This window comes from Ovis canadensis, chromosome 17 (assembly GCF_042477335.2).
Source record: "Ovis canadensis isolate MfBH-ARS-UI-01 breed Bighorn chromosome 17, ARS-UI_OviCan_v2, whole genome shotgun sequence".
NCBI classification, from domain to species: Eukaryota; Metazoa; Chordata; class Mammalia; order Artiodactyla; family Bovidae; genus Ovis; species Ovis canadensis.
Window position 1 is genome coordinate 23,063,918 of NC_091261.1, and position 16,367 is coordinate 23,080,284.

The 16,367-nt window shown below is 41.3% G+C and overlaps 1 protein-coding gene across 12 annotated transcripts in view; it reads right to left on the reverse strand.

The window, feature by feature from the left end:
- SMAD1 (SMAD family member 1) overlaps positions 1–16,367 on the reverse strand; it is an 82,533-nt gene that overhangs the window by 10,304 nt on the left and 55,862 nt on the right. For 8 of the 12 annotated variants that reach the window (XM_069556765.1, XM_069556766.1, XM_069556770.1 and 5 more), the window contains 3 exons: positions 9,360–9,617; positions 6,496–6,612; positions 1,133–1,354 (listed from right to left, as the gene is read on the reverse strand). In XM_069556765.1, coding sequence (XP_069412866.1) covers positions 1,133–1,354; positions 6,496–6,612; positions 9,360–9,617 — 597 coding nt within the window. The remainder of the gene's footprint in view (positions 1–1,132; positions 1,355–6,495; positions 6,613–9,359; positions 9,618–16,367) is intronic. The other 4 variants (XM_069556774.1, XM_069556776.1, XM_069556777.1 and 1 more) reach the window with 1 other exon arrangement.

Below are 16,367 nucleotides of genomic sequence, written 5' to 3' on the forward strand. Positions count from 1 at the left end.
TCAAACCCAATAGATGAATCAGAAACTATATGCATGCAGAAACACATCTATTGGACTGGTCCAAAAGTTCGTTTGGCTTTTTCTGTAACATGGAAAAAAATCCAAACTTTTTGGCCAACCCAATACATAAGCCTTCATTCACACACATATACAGGAGACCACAAACATGTTATGCACACACACATATACACACTACTAAAATCATAACTTCACACTAAAACTTTCACAGGGTTTATTTTTTACCCTCCTCCACACCTGTATGCTTCTTATACCACAGTGAAAACCCAGGTTCCCCACAACATCCACACATACAGTCATTTGCTTAATTTTATAATGTGAATACATCTTAAAGTTTCGTAACTGTTTCCTTCATTCTGCCACTAAATAATCAAGACTACTCTAAAGAGTTCAGGATATGTTTGTTGGCACTCTACCTTACCTGGTCCAGGCCAAGGATATGCAAATACTATGTTAGTCGCTCAGTTGTGTCCGACTCTCTGCGACCCCATGGACTGCAACTCACCAGTCTCTTTTGTCCATGGGATTTCCCAGGCAAGAATACTGGAGAGGGTTGTCATTTCCTACTCCAGGGGATCTTCCCAACCCTGCGATTGAACCCAGGTCTCTTGCATTACTACTATATTCATAAGTTATTTTGAAGTTTTTTTTTTCCCAGTAAGTTAATGCATTCCACTTAAAATACATTAGCGTTTACCTGTTTGCGTTTGCTTTTAGTTTTAGGTTGTAAAGAATTTTTAACAGCTATTTCGTTCTGCAGCAAAACGTATGATAGATTAGTATCCCCAAATAGCACATCACAATTTCAACTAATTAAATAACAATTATGAGTCAGTAGACCACAAAAATCACTGACTGGGAAATGAAGAACTTCCTGATGACACAAATTGAAACAGTATTTACAAACTGGAGCTGCTGCTGCTGCTTAGTCTCGTCAGTTGTGTCCGACTCTGTGCGACCCCATAGACGGCAGCCCAACAGGCTCCTCTGTCCCTGGGATTCTGCAGCAGGTGTTTATTATCTGGCGTTGGCTCCAGGAAAGGCTGCCGGTCAGTTCTGGGGGAAGGAGAACACAACAGACAGATGTTCAAGAGAAGCTCCAGCGAAGGCTCACCTTTTCCGATATGCCGCCTCGTGTTTTCGATGGTGGAATTTCGGTTAACGTTGGAGAGCAGCCCGAGGCAGAAGCGGTTCTTGTTGTTGGAAGGATCGGTGAAACCATCCACCAACACGCTCGTGGAGGAGGCATGGAACGCTTCGCCCACGCGATTGTTGAGCTCATAGTAGACAATAGAGCACCAGTGTTTTGGCTCCTCATAAGCAACCGCCTGAACATCTGCAAGAAAGGAAAGCTTAGAGTCAACCACGGGGAGTGCCCCGGGCGTTCGAAAACTGAAACTGTGGCGTAAAGTTGGCTCAGGGTCGTGGAATGAAGATGTGACATGCCACCGCTATTATCAGGTACAGAGTTTACCTCTGATCTCGGAAGCAGCAGCTCCTTGCTAAGCGGGGCATTCACCTTCCGCTGGAAGACAGTTTTCTCTGATGGCTATCGGATCAACAAGACAACTGCTAAGCACGCCAGCAGTATGTGCTGGACACTCCCAGGACACTGCTGGCTCTATAATTTGCCAAAATGGAAATGACCCCACCACTGACCCTGGCTCACCATCTAAAGAAAGGCAACAAGTGGCAAGTGAAAAAAACAAGTGGGGAGAGAACAATAGAGGACAGGAAATATGCCAAAGGTGCTGGCACAAAAAAGGAATGACTCTGGACAATGTCTCAGCACACCGATGCTTTTCCAAAGCAATGAAAAATCAGTTTCTAATTATTGATAAGAAGTTACTTGACTTCATGTTGCCAGTAACTCTCACAGTTACAGCCTTGCTCCAGTCCTCAAACTCAGGAAGAAATCCTGCCAGCTGGCCATTCTTCCTGGATGAATCATATCTCTCTCACCCAGATTTCATGCTAACTTCCTTATATTTGCTTTAAGTCATGCAGAGCAGGTGTGTTTTGTCTCTCCATTCCCAGAATGGGCCAACAATGGAAATTACCCAACTTTACTGACAGGATGCAGCTTGTTAAGTCAAATCTCTTAAGACTAACAAATCTCCAAACAGAACATGCTTCTAAACATTTGCAACTAAAAGGTTCTAAAGATAAGTTCCTTCTGCAGTAAAACCTCTTATAGATTCCAGGAATATAAACCATATATTTCCACTGTGCCAATATGTAATGATCTGAGGTTTTATGAAGCCTGGAGTATATAATCGTTAAAAAAAAAAAAGAAAATCCATGTTGGAAGCATGAACTCTGTTAAAGGAGAATGACCTCTGTGTTCTGAACATCAACCTCCATGAATATTAAAATGCCCCTTACTTTAGAATACGGTAAAGAAATTAAGAAAAACAATCATTAAAAAAAATCCATCCATACATTAGCTGCTTTATACATTTAAGCAGGTGAGTTGAAAACAAACACCATCTTCCATGATTGCTAAGTGTCATTCCATGTCAATCAGCTATTATGTCAATCAGCAAGGTTCTTTCAGATTTACAGGTACCAAATCTTAAAGAAGGCTGCAACATCATTAAGAGAAGGCTTTAATCAGCTACCGGGATCATTCAAAGTACTATTCATCTAGCTTGGAGACTGACAAATTTTTTCTGTAAAAGGCCAGTAAGGTCTTAGAGGCCACACAGTCTCTATGGCCACTATTCAACTGTGCCCTAGCTGTGCAAAAACATCCACAGATAATATGTAATGAATAAACATGGACACGTCCCAATAAAGCTTTATTTATAAAAATAGGCAGCAGGCTGACGTGGCCTGTGGGCTGCAGTGTGCTGACCCCTTGCTCCAGGAAAACCACCAAGGTTCAACAAAGCCGACAGTCCTTAGAAAAACATTAACTGTAAACTTACTTTCTAATGGGGAAGCAATTTCTAGCCATTTAAAGGAAAAATCTGAAAGCCAATTAAAAGTCTGTTTTCTGAAATCAGACACTCTGGGTTTAACAACCATGGCCGCAAGTCCACATGCTCGTAACCATTTCAGGCTGTGCCTGTTCTCTTCTGTTCCCCAAAAACACGTTCCAAAGGTGTGTGAGACAGGAGTTATTTTCTCCAACCAGAATCTTTGTCAGCTCATAATTATATGTTTGAGAGGATGCTTCACAGATTATCAAAATCCAGAGGCAGTAAAAAAATAAAACACATAGCCAATAAAAAAGATATAAGAAATGTTTACACCTTAAAAAGGTATGACTTCCAATTTATTGCACTGCACATTGAAGGAAAGATCTCTGAGTTCATCATCAACTTTGAAAAACTTAAAAAAATATCTGCGACTTCTGACAAAGTCTGAGGTTATTTCCAGTCCTTTACTTTAAAAAGTGCTAATTCTCACTGGTCATAGCAAACACCCTCTTCCAACAACACAAGAGAAGACTCTACACATGGACATCACCAGATGGTCAACATGGAAATCAGATTGATTATATTCTTTGCAGCCAAAGATGGAGAAGCTCCATACAGCCAGCAAAAACAAGACTGGGAGCTGACTGTGGCTCAGATCAGGAACTCCTTATTGCCAAATTCAGACTTAAATTGAAGAAAGTAGGGAAAACCACTAGACCATTCAGGGATGACCTAAATCAAATTCCTTATGATTAGTGAGAAATAGATTTAAGGACCTAGATCTGATAGAGTGCCTGATGAATTATGGACGGAGCTTTGTGACACTGTACAGGAGACAGGGATCAAGACCATCCCCATGGAAAAGAAATGCAAAAAAAGCAAAATGGCTGTCTGAGGAGGCCTTACAAATAGCTGTGAAAAGAAGACAGGCAAAAAGCAAAGGAGAAAAGGAAAGATATAAGCATCTGAATACAGAGTTCCAAAGAATAGCAAGAAGAGATAAGAAAGCCTTTTTCAGCAATCAATGCAAAGAAATAGAGGAAAACAACAGATCGGGAAAGACTAGAGATCTCTTCAAGAAAATTAGAGATACCAAGGGAACATTTCATGCAAAGATGGGCTCGATAAAGGACAGAAATGGTATGGAGCTAACAGAAGCAGAAGATATTAAGAGGTGGCAAGAATACACAGAAGAACTGTACAAAAAAGATCTTCACGACCCAGATAATCATGATGGTGTGTCACTCACCTAGAGCCAGACATCCTGCAATGGGAAATCAAGTGGGCCTTAGAAAGTATCACGATGAACAAAGCTAGTGGAGGTGATGGAATTCCAGTTGAACTCTTTCAAATCCTGAAAGATGATGCTGTGAAAGTGCTGCACTCAATATGGGCAGCAAGTTTGGAAAACTCAGCAGTGGCCACAAGACTGGAAAAGGTCAGTTTTCATTCCAATCCCGAAGAAAGGCAATGCCAAAGAATGCTCAAACTACTGCACAGTTGCACTCATCTCACATGCTAGTAAAGTAATGCTCAAAATTCTCCAACCCAGGCTTTAGCAATACGTGAACCGTGAACTTCCTGATGTTCAAGTTGGTTTTAGAAAAGGCAGAGGAACTGGAGATCAAATCGCCAACATCCGCTGGATCATGGAAAAAGCAAGAGAGTTCCAGAAAAACATCTATTTCTGCTTTACTGACTATGTCAAAGCCTTTGATTGGATCACAATAAACTGGAAAATTCTGAAAGAGATGGGAATACCAGACCACCTGACCTGCCTCTTGAGAAACCTGTATGGAGGTCAAGAAGCAACAGTTAGAACTGGATATGGATCAACAGTCTGGTTCCAAATAGGAAAAGGAGTACGTCAAGGCTGTATATTGTCACCCTGCTTATTTAACTTCTATGCAGAGTACATCATGAGAAACGCTGGGCTGGAAGAAGCACAAGCTGAAATCAAGATTGCTGGGAAAAATATCAATAACCTCAGATAGGCAGATGACACCACCCTTATGGCAGAAAGTGAAGAGGAACTAAAAAGCCTCTTGATGAAAGTGAAAGAGGAGAGTGAAAAAGCTGGCTTAAAGCTCAACATTCAGAAAACGAAGATCATGGCATCTGGTCCCATCACTTCATGGGAAATAGATGGGGAAACAGTAGAAGACTTTATTTTGGGGGCTCCAAAATCACTGCAGATGGTGACTGCAGCCATGAAATTAAAACACGCTTACTCCTTGGAAGGAAAGTGATGACCAACCTAGATAGCATATTCAGAAGCAGAGACATTACTTTGCCAACAAAGGTCCATCTAGTCAAGGCTATGGTTTTCCCAGTGGTCATCTATGGATGTGAGAGTTGGACTGTGAAGAAAGCTTAGTGCCAAAGAATTGATGCTTTTGAACTGTGGTGTTGGAGAAGACTCCTGAGAGTCCCTTGGACTGTAAGGAGATCCAACCAGTCCATTCTAAAGGAGATCAGTCCTGGGTATTCTTTGGAAGGACTGATGCTAAAGCTGAAACTCCAATACTTTGGCCACCTCATGTGAAGAGCTGACTCATTGGAAAAAAGCCTGATGCTGGGAGGGATTGAGGGCAGAAGAAGGGGACGACAGAGGATGAGATGGCTGGATGGCATCACCGACTCGATGCACGTGAATTTGGGTGAACTCTGGGAGTTGGTGATGGTCAGGGAGACCTGGCATGCTGCGATTCATGGGGTTGCAAAGAGTCGGACATGACTGACCGACTGAACTGAACTGAAAGAATGAAATAAGACATACCTAATAATGAACTTGTATTTTAACTTCAATTTGAGTTGCTGTCTTTTAGTCACAAAGTCGTGTCAGACTCTTTGTGACCCCACGGACTGTAGCCAGCCAGGCTCCTGTGCATGGAATCCTCCAGGCAAGAATACTGGAGTGGGTTGCCATTTCCTACTCAAGGGGATCTTCCCAACCCAGGTACTGAACCTGTGTGTCCTTCATTGCAGGCGGATCCTTTACCTCTGTGCCACCTGAGAAGTCCTTCCATTTGCCTTAATTGAAGCGTGCACACAGGGAACAAATGCTCTTAGTTTGGTTCAGCTGCCACTATTCTAGATGAGGGCCAGAAGGAAGATGAGGCTTACGAATATTTATCCTGACAACAAAAGAAGCGTTTGGAACGCCTTGTTGTATGAACTTTTCATTTTGGAAATCCCAGTGAAAACTCTATTTCAATTTTATATTCACTTCCCACCCCCGCTCAACATCCCTTGGTCTTTCACTTAAAAATATTCTTTTATCACCAATTTGGAAGTATTAAGTACTAAGGCTCTAAACAGATGGCTGCACAATTATATTTAGACTTTCATTAGCTAAATCGGTGTATCTGTTCTTCATATAAAAGGCTTATTTCTAAACCAAGGAATTCTTTCTAGTGAAATTCTCTTATTATAAATGCTCCTTTTCAAATAGCTATCTTTTTCAAGACTAATAAAAAATTTGTGGGAGCGAGCAACATTTGGACAGAGAACTTCAGACTCTAAAAAGAGAATAAGCAGCAGTTCATTTTACCTCCTCTGTTGATTTCTGAGGGCAGAGAAGGCGCCATCATATTTGTGTCCATGGGTTGAGAGCCATCCTGGGTCATGGGGTCTTCAGGGGGCAGGTAAGCAGGTGGGGGTGTATCTGCTACAAAATTTGGATTAAAAAAAAAAAAAAGACTTGTTTATCCTTAGTAAACACGCAAGCACACAAGCTTAAAACATATATTCTCTTCCATGCCAAATTCTTATGAGATTAAGTGGCCACTTCACCCTCCCCATCTAGATGATAGATGATACTTGGGGTATGCTTTTTGAAGATGGCTACCATCTCATATTCTTAGATGACTGCAGTGAAAATTCAGTGGGAAAAAAGTATCGTATACCAGTTCTAGAAGCTGTCTGCCTACTCGGGATCATTCCTTTTTAAAACAATCAGAAGAGCATTTAAACGTTCTTGCAGACAACCCACTTTCAAAGGACCTCCACATTTTGTCATTTCCCCCGTAGATGGAAAACTTTTGAAAGCTACACAGGACTTCTTCAGAAAAGGAGCTTCAGGGTCTCATGCATTAAATCTATGGGCTCTTAGGAACTTACCAACTGAGTTTCACGACAGCCAACTTACTGACTCATACTCTGAATTTCCCATGACTTCAAGAAGTCTGCTAGGACCACCTAATTTCCTATCCACTCAAATAATCACTAGCCTCTAGCAACAGAATTAGAGGAAATAAACCAGTTTGTCACAACTATCTTCTATTTCAGAATTTCTGTATACATTTCTTCTGGAAAAGCTCACAATCAACTGGCAAATAAGATGCAAACAGCGTGATTTTTGAAACAACACTAACACAAATCTTGTGCTTCCACATTTTTCACTTTTGTTTTTGATGTGGACCAATTTTTAAGTCTTTACTGAATTTGTTATGGCATTGCTTCTGTTTCATGTTTTGTTTTTTTTGCCACGATGCATGTGGGACCTCAGCACCCCGACCAGGTATGAAACCTACAGCCCCTGCACTGGAAGGAAGTCTTCAGCACTGGACCACCAGCGAAGTCCCAGTCTTGTATTTTCTTAAGTAAAATAAAGGGTATGGCTTTCCCACAAATAATTCTTTGTGATGGAAAAATGAGTTCCTCGAGGGCCATGGCGAGCTCATGGTACCATCTGGCACATATGACAGAACAGGAAATACAGCTTCACCTTAACCAGTAGCCTGGATGAGTGCTTGACACCACTCGGGGCAACCGTCAGACAGAAAAAGCTAACGCGGCTCTCGCAGAGTTTCTCAGTGATTTCCCAGACCGACTCTCCAGCTGAATCGCTCCCTGGCCACCCCCACCGTCTCCCCCACCCCCCACCCCCTCGCCCCTCAGCCACTACGAGCACAGAGACAGGACCGTGGGGACCTGACCCGGATGCCTTTTCTACCCTTTCTACTGCTTTTTAAAAATTCAGCTTCTTCCTTGCAGCTGTAACACTGCCTCTGTTTTATTTCCAGCCAAAAATGAAGACAAAGAGCCTCCTCTGAGACTAAATCCAATAAATTTCTGCAAGCAGACTGGTGAAAACTTCATCAAGCCCCTGTGGCCTCAGCTCCGGTGGGAAGGACCACATACTATGGGTGATGCTCTGCTCTCTCCCTGAGGCCCTCCTCCCACCCCTTCAGCTTTCTCTGCTCCACGTTTTCTCTACTCGGCCTGTGCCTCAGTCCCTGACAGCCAGGGACAAGGTGTAAATTCAAGCAATGATCTTCACTATTTTCCACTCTTGGGGCTACCTGGAGTCTGCCACTGCTTCAAAACCACCCAAAACATCTAACCTTGCCTCTAACCTGTTCCTCAAACTCAACGGGTCCAGGAGGGGGACAGGAAATCACCAGATGATATGAGTTGGATTTTGAAATAAATCTATCTCCCATCCTCATCTTAAACAGTTTCTGACTGAAAAACAAGCCAGTTCAATATAAACAGGCTTAAAATGTAAAAAAGCACTAAATACATAAATAAAAGATAAGAATATCAAGTATGGGCCACTTTGTAATTTTTTGAGAAGACACTAGCTCTGCTATTGAATTCAAATTTGCCCCCAAAGATTTCAATATGTTAAACATGCTTGCCCACTCATTTTCCCTTCTTGAAATGTTAATAGATGTCAAGTGTATTTTTGCTTAATGTACCCTCTGTGAGGCTGACTGGCTAGAAATCTGGCACTAATCATTTTTATTGTTCTGAGATGCTGGCTTATTAACCTGTAACTTGAAAAATATAATGTCCTAATTAATCATTTAATTGACAGACATTACACCCTCAGAGAAGCCTACAGAAGGATAATGGTCTTTTGTCTTTGCTAAGTTAAACAAGCAGATGGCTTGCAGCGCTTCTGTTGCAAATCCTTTGTTGTTCAAGTGTATGTTTCTCAGGATTACATCACCACTTAAACGAATTTAATTAAGTGTGTGTGGGGGTGTGTGTGTGTGAGATCCCCCAGGAAATATCTTTTCTGAGGTTGCACTTATGACAGGGTTTTTTCTTTTTCCTTGCATGAAAACAGCAAATGTGTGCGGCGTGCTATTTTTTTTTTTCCGCTCGCTTTTATCAAGAGCAAAGGCTGGAACAACCATGCCACTCCCAGAAGGATGCAGCTGTTTTGAAACCTTTCAAAAATCAAACACAAAAACGTATTCAAGCATCTGTGCCGGACAAATAAAACACCGCCTTGCTTGGCTACGAGGTGTGTCCTTTCATTCAAAGTTGTATCCTGAGTTTTAGAGCACAGCGCCACGTCCCAAGGCTTGCGAGCTCTTCCCATTCCAGGAAACCCGGCTTCTCCATGACACTGTGATGACGCGTCTCACTAACCACAGAACATTACCGAACGCGGCAACCTACCTGGCATCTGAAAGGGGCTTCCTGGGTCTGAGCTGGTCGGAGAGTGAGGGTACGTGCTGCTGCTGCTTCCAGGAGAGTTGGGGTAACTGCTGTTGGGAGAATGAGGAAACGGATGGCTGTTGGGCTGCTGGAAAGAATCCGGGAAAGTGGCGTTGAGTGGCATGTGAGGCTCATTTTGCCCTAAGTTGCGGAACTGAGCTAAGAGGCTGTGCTGAGGATTGTATTCGCTGTGTCTTGGAACCAGTACTGGAGGAAGAACTGGAAAGGAGGAAAGGGGAAAAAACAAAGAGAGGGGCCAAAATGAGAATGATGAAAAATCTTTTAATAAGGTCACACTAAAATACAACAAAGTTGAAACATAATCTGTAAGTCACAACAAGTTATTTGAACCGTGTCCTGCTGCCAACTCAAAAGCACCACTCAAATGAAAAGCCCCATTCAAATGAAAAGCCATTTCCCACTCGGGAACAAATGCACAAATGCGGTAAAAACGACGGTCTGCTCAGAATCACTGACAGCTCAGCCCGAGACCGGCAGCATCAACAAAGTGCCCAGGCAAAGACTGCAAAATACATTCTTTTATGTGAAAAATGTTAAAGTTCCCCGATTCTTAATTTTCTCACCCACTAAAAACCAAGGTAGCGCCATTGACAATTCCAGTTTACCTCCCTGGCGGAAAAGAGTTCACACTTAAGAGCTAATACTATTTACTGAATGCTGTGAATTATCCACCATAAATGTTTTAAAATTAAATCTTTATTGAATTTGTTACAGTACTGCTTCTGTTTAATGTTTTGATTTCTTTGGCTGTGAGGCACGTGGGATCTCAGCTCCCTCACCAGGGACCGAACCCGCGCCCCCTGCATTTGAAGGCAAAATCCCAGCCCCTGGACCTCCGGGGTGGCTCCTACTCACTCACCACAGAGGTTTTAAATGGACACGTTAGCTCACTTTAAACCAAAGCAATAGTAACTAAGGTTGAGAGGATAAATACAATGAGCAGTATAAAATCCAAACGCCAATGAAGATAATTAATTAGATAAAAATACAATGTTTTGTGGGACAGACTTTACAGTGTGTCCTGGTAGCCACACTTCATGAACACTTTCCTCTAAGGATCTGAATGTATCTACCACTTCTCAGCAATCCTTATCACTACCAGATAGGAAAAGGAAGCAATACAATCAGCATTTTACCAACTGAATACTCAAGGTACAAAGGTCAAAAAAATGTACCCACTAGTAGAGAAGGAAATAAAACAAGTCAAATCACTCCCCAAAGCTCTGTGTGTTAGGAACCTAAGGAGTCAATAATTAGCAGGGTTGTTCTCAATCTCCAGAAAACTCCAGAGGCAAAGCCACTTACAAGGGCGATGAGAAGGGAAGGGATGGGCCAGCTACCAGAACCCTAACTGGGTTGTCCCTAAGCTTCTTGCCAGCGTCACCAGATGGCTCCTCCCGAAAAATAAAGGTCCCTGGAATCCCTACTGCTCTTGTGGCCTTGGTTAGAAGGAGAGAAACAGTCCATTTGGTAAACTGCACGAGAGGAGAAAGGAGATTTAAAATCTGTTATTGTTACTAGGAGTTAGGACTCAGAATACAGTTTTCCCAAGAAACCGTATTTAGTGGCATTAGGAATTAAGTAGATTTTTGAGGGCCTTCCAGTGAATCTATCCATGGCTTATATCATTTCTACAGGAGAAAGTGCTCTTAACACTTGGATTATAACTGATTCACACGCTGAAAATTGTTTAAGTAAAAATCGGGTTTCTGAAGGTGTTAAAACGTCTCATATGCTGCATCTTAAATGTCTCCACAATCCTCCATAAAATTCACTGATTTCCCTACAACTTAATCCCTTAGAAACAGATCTTTTTAGTGTAATAAATGTATTTCCTTTTTCACAAAGTGATGGAGTTTGTCCAAATCAAAAGCATGATTGTTACTTATAATGGAAAAGAATCTGAAAAAGAATGTGTGTCTATATATGCATATACAGCAGAATCACTTTGCTGTATATCTGAAACAAGCACAACACTGAAATCAATACTCCAATTAAAAAAAAAAAAACCTATGAAGAGAAATACAGGAAAACAAAAAAACATAATTCTTCCTTTTACCTTTCAGTAATCACTTGAAATGTAAACTACTCTGGTTGAAGAAAAAGTTTCCAATAGCCATGAGCACTTTCCCAACACCAGCAGAAATCTATTGGGTTCGTTGGAAGGTTTATTTGAGTTTTTCCATAAGATGAACTTTTTGGTCAACCCAATATATTCCAAAATAGACACATGCTGTAAACTAGTGCAGATATCTTTAAATTACCTACACAATCAAACACTTTCCCTTTTTCTTTCAGCTGTTACAACTTGAATTACCGCTTCCCTATTTGTGTTTATAGTCACCTAACTATAACTTTATAGTCACCTAACTATAACTTCTCCATTCTGATGCTTACCTTTAAAACCTAGAAAATACTGGCCTCTAAACCCTCCTACCAACAGGAGCACAGACAGCAACAGAAAAACCACTTCTCCGTCTCTCTTCTCTCGCCTTCCCCTCCCCACCTTACTGGGCTCCTGTTTCAGCGACTCCTATTGCCTAACAGCTTTACAACTGGGCATTTCTTTCTTCCCCGTTGTCTGCAGGGGAAGGCAATGTATTTCTGCACCTCCGGTGGACGCTCTGCGCACGTGTCCCCGTGTACCTGTTGTCTGGTGTGCAGTGGTCTGGCTCTAAAGCACAGGTCTGCCCTTGGTGTAGACCACAGGCGAGATCAACCGGCTTTTGTACGTGACCTCTGAAGTGAACCACCAGTTACAACAAAGCAGCACTCTACAGATGAACTTGACAAGATCAATACCTTTTTTCTCACCTCTGATAATTAAAAGGTGAGATGATTTTGCCACCCCTGATGTAGGTACAGGTATATTTTAATGAACTTCAAAAAGGTATTGAGGTATCACACATCTATAGTAAAATGTACAAATCTTCATATAAACGCAATCATATACACCCTTGTGTCTGGCTTTAGTTCAACATGATGTTTGTATGACTCATCCAGTGCTGTGTGTAACACATCATTACATGTATATATTACAATTTATTTACTCAGTTTGCCCATCTAATCTCCTCAGAGGATAATCAATTTCATTTTTTTTTCTGGTTCCTGTGCATCTTCTTGAGGAAATTAAGCAGATAAATGTTTGCTTTCTTATTTCATCTTTATCACTAAAAATAAAGGCAGCCCCTGCACGTTGCTTTTTTCAACTGTTTGTTGTTGTTTAGTCGCCAAGTCGTGTCCTGGTCTTTGAGACCCCAGGGACTGTGCTTGGCCTCCCTGTCCTTCACCATCTCCCGGAGTTTGCTCAGATTCACATCCTTCGAGCCTGTGATGCTCTCTAACCATCTCATCCTCTTCTCCTTTGGCCTTCAATCCTTCCCAGCATCTTTCCCAATGACATGGCTCTTGGCACATTCTAGAATTAACTGCATACTACCTATAGAGATCTTCCTAATTTGTTTTTATAGCTAACAGCACCATAGTTTATTCAACCTATCTCCAATATCTGGGCATTTAGGTAGTTTGTAACATTTTAACCATTATATACAATACTGCAATGAATAACTCCAGGCATATACTGTAGTACTGTTAAAGGTGTATCCTCGAAGTGGAAATACTGTGTGAAAGGGTAAATAAAGGTATAATTTTGTAATCATCAAGTATCCATGCATAGGGGTTGTACCATTTTGCATAGCTACAAGCAACAAATGAAAGTGATTTCCCCCTAAATGTCTCCTGAACAGACTATTCTGTCAAGTTTTTTACTTTTTTGACAATTGGATGGGTGAAAAAATGGTAGGCACTTTGGTGCCCTTTTATATTCCTTTTATATATCTTTCCATGTTGATCACCTTTTCACGTACTTCAGAAGACCTATTTTAGTCTCTTTTGTGAACTGTCTGCTTGTACCTTTTGCTCATTTTTGGTCTTTCCATTTTTCATTAAAATAAATCAATCATAAATATATAGGCAAATATATAATATCTTATCCATATTATAGATATTATATATTATCTATATAAGATATAATAATATCATATATTATCTATATATAAAATATTATATCTTATCTATATATCTTATATATATTAGAGATACCAGCCCATGATTATATTATGTTCCAAATAGCTTATCACAGTGTGTCAGTTTGCTTAACTTTGCTTTTGTGCAAGTTTATTTTTTGGTAGTCAATTTTTCTTTCTTTTAATTGCATGTGGATTCTGAGTCATAGAAAGTCTTCTTCTACACCCAGGTTGTAAGGAGGAATTCATCCAAGCATTCTTCCAATGCATGTAAGGTATCATATTTTATCTAAATCTCTGATTCATCTGGAGCTCAGTTTATTTATACCATAAGGAATAGATCTAATTTTATCTTTCCAAATGGCTAGCCAGCTGCCCCAATACCATTTACTAAAGAGCCCACCTCTGTCCTAGTGGTCAGAGATGCCACCTTTCTCATACGCTTCCGCGTATGTTAGGGTCTGGTTTTCAGACGTTCCATCCCATTCCGTTCTGGTCTGCTGCCCTGTGTCACTCTAATTATAGAGACTCTGTGTGTGCAAGCGTGCTCAGTCACGCTCAACGCTACGCGACCCCCACAGACTGTAGCCTGCGAGGCTCCTCTATCCACGGAATTTTACAGGCAGGAATACTGGAGTGGGTTGCCATCTCCTCTTCCAAGGGACCTTCCCGACCCAGGGACTGAACCTGCGTCTCTTGCATCACCTGCACTACAGGCGGATTCTTAACCACTGAGCCCCCTGGGAAGCCCTGTAGAGACTTTATAGTGTATGCTAGTGTCTGTAGGGCTAGTCCCCTCTCACAGTCCACTTCACAGTTTTACTCACATGCTTACTTTTTCATATGAACTTTGATGGTCACCTTGTCGACCTCCAGAAAAAGAAGATTATTGATCCTTTTACTGGGATCACATTGTATTTAATCATTAACTTAGTAAGAATTAATATCTTATAACGTTATACTACTTTATTCAAGAACCGGGAAGGTCAAGTCTACTTTTGCGTCTTTCAGGATCGTCCTATAGCTACTATCTGTACCAGTTTGCTAGGCCTGCCCATAACAAAATACCACAGACCGTGGGGCTTAAACCGCAGAGATTTATTTACTCAAAGTTCTGGTGGCTGGAAGTCCAAGAGTAAGGTGTTTGGCAAGCTGGTTTCTTCTGAAGCCTGTCTTCTTGGCTTGCAGCTGGCCACTTGCTGTGATTCTTCCGTATTACTTCCCTGGTGTCTCTCTCTATGTATGTCGCCATCTCCTCTTATTAGGATACCAATCGGTTTTGAGTCCAGCCTAACGGCCTCATTTTAACTTTTTAAAGGCCCTATTTCCACATACAGTCACATTCTTAGGTACTTCTGACTGGGGCTTCAACAGATACATTTTGCAGGGGACAGAATTTAACCTGTAACACTGTATTAGGTTTTAAACATTTCTTATTAAGTTTATTAAGTATTTTATCTTTTCTGTTGCTATTTTAAATGGAGTTTTCACTTTTACCTTATACCGTTCACTTTCACTTATACCTTCTATCTGGTAATTATTTATATATTGGTTATTGACGTTTCTATTTTCTGGATGAATTCTTTTGTTGTCTCAGTTATTTTTATCATTGACTCACTGTAGAGTTAGTTCTCCAGCAAATGATCATGTCTCCCACAGCTAATTTTACTGCTTCCTTTCAGATTATTTTCTTGTGCCTAACTGAACTGATGAGTAGTGCCAATACTACGTTCAAAAGTAATGGGAATGGGGCTTCTTTGGTGGCCCAGCGGTAAAGAATCCGCCTGCCAATGCAGAAGGCACAGGTTCAATCCCTGCTCTAGATGGACTCCGCATGCTGCAGAGCAACCGTGCCCGTGTGCCACAACTACTGAAGCCCGTGAGCCCCAGAGCCTCTGCCCTGCCACAAGAGCGGTCACTGCAATGAGAAGCCTGGGCACCGCAACTGCAGAGCGGCTGGGCGTGGCTGTGTTAAAACGCTCTACTTACAAAAACAGCTCACAGACCTGACTTGGCCTGTGGGTGGTTTTCCAATCTCTGGCTGCTGATTACTTAGGTTTTCCCACATGACCGGTCATGTGTTTAGACTGGTGTATTAACGTTCCTATTATTGGGTGTGTTTCTATTTCTTTTTCCTGCTGTACTGTACTTTATACAGGAGGCTGCTGTGATATTTGGTGCATATATGTTCACTTTAACACATCACTGACCATATATATCACGAAGTTTTAGAGCTTAAGGTCGATCCAGCGTTCATTACACAACTTATGATTGTCATAATCATTCACATGTCACTCTCTTAGGTCTTTGTTCCAACCGCGTATATATTATAAATGCAAGTTTATGACCATTAAAATCTTTAAAAATGACACATCACGAAATGTCTCATTTCTAAAAGAGCCCCTGAAGACATCCGCCTTGTTGATTATTGAGTAAAATAAAAGAAACATGTTCTAGAGGAAATAATGCCCAGAGGACAAAAAAAAATGCTGCCCAAAAGTGTAGCGTCTGCTCTTCTAAGGGAAAGTGCAGTGATACATGGTATATTTGTAACAGACGTTCTGCTCTTCTGCACAGAGATGTCAGCTATATTGCTTTCACACTCCAATGAAGTATTAGAATGCTTTAGTGAGACATACAAAGTTTCAAATAAACACATTAAGTGCAAAAAAAGTTGTTATTTACTCAAACAAGGGTGTTTCAATATTCACTTACAAAACAATCACCCACACATGTCAGTTTCTGCAAAAAGCGCCCCAGTCAATAATGGGTTGAAGTGTCTCTCTGGGTCCGTGCCTTTTGGTCTTCTGAATTCTGTTTTGTGTGATATCAGAATCATAATCCTCCCCTTGTTGTTTACAGGTGCCTGATATATCTTTACTAATTCCTTGATTTTTAGCTTTTTAATCACTTTTTCTGGGGG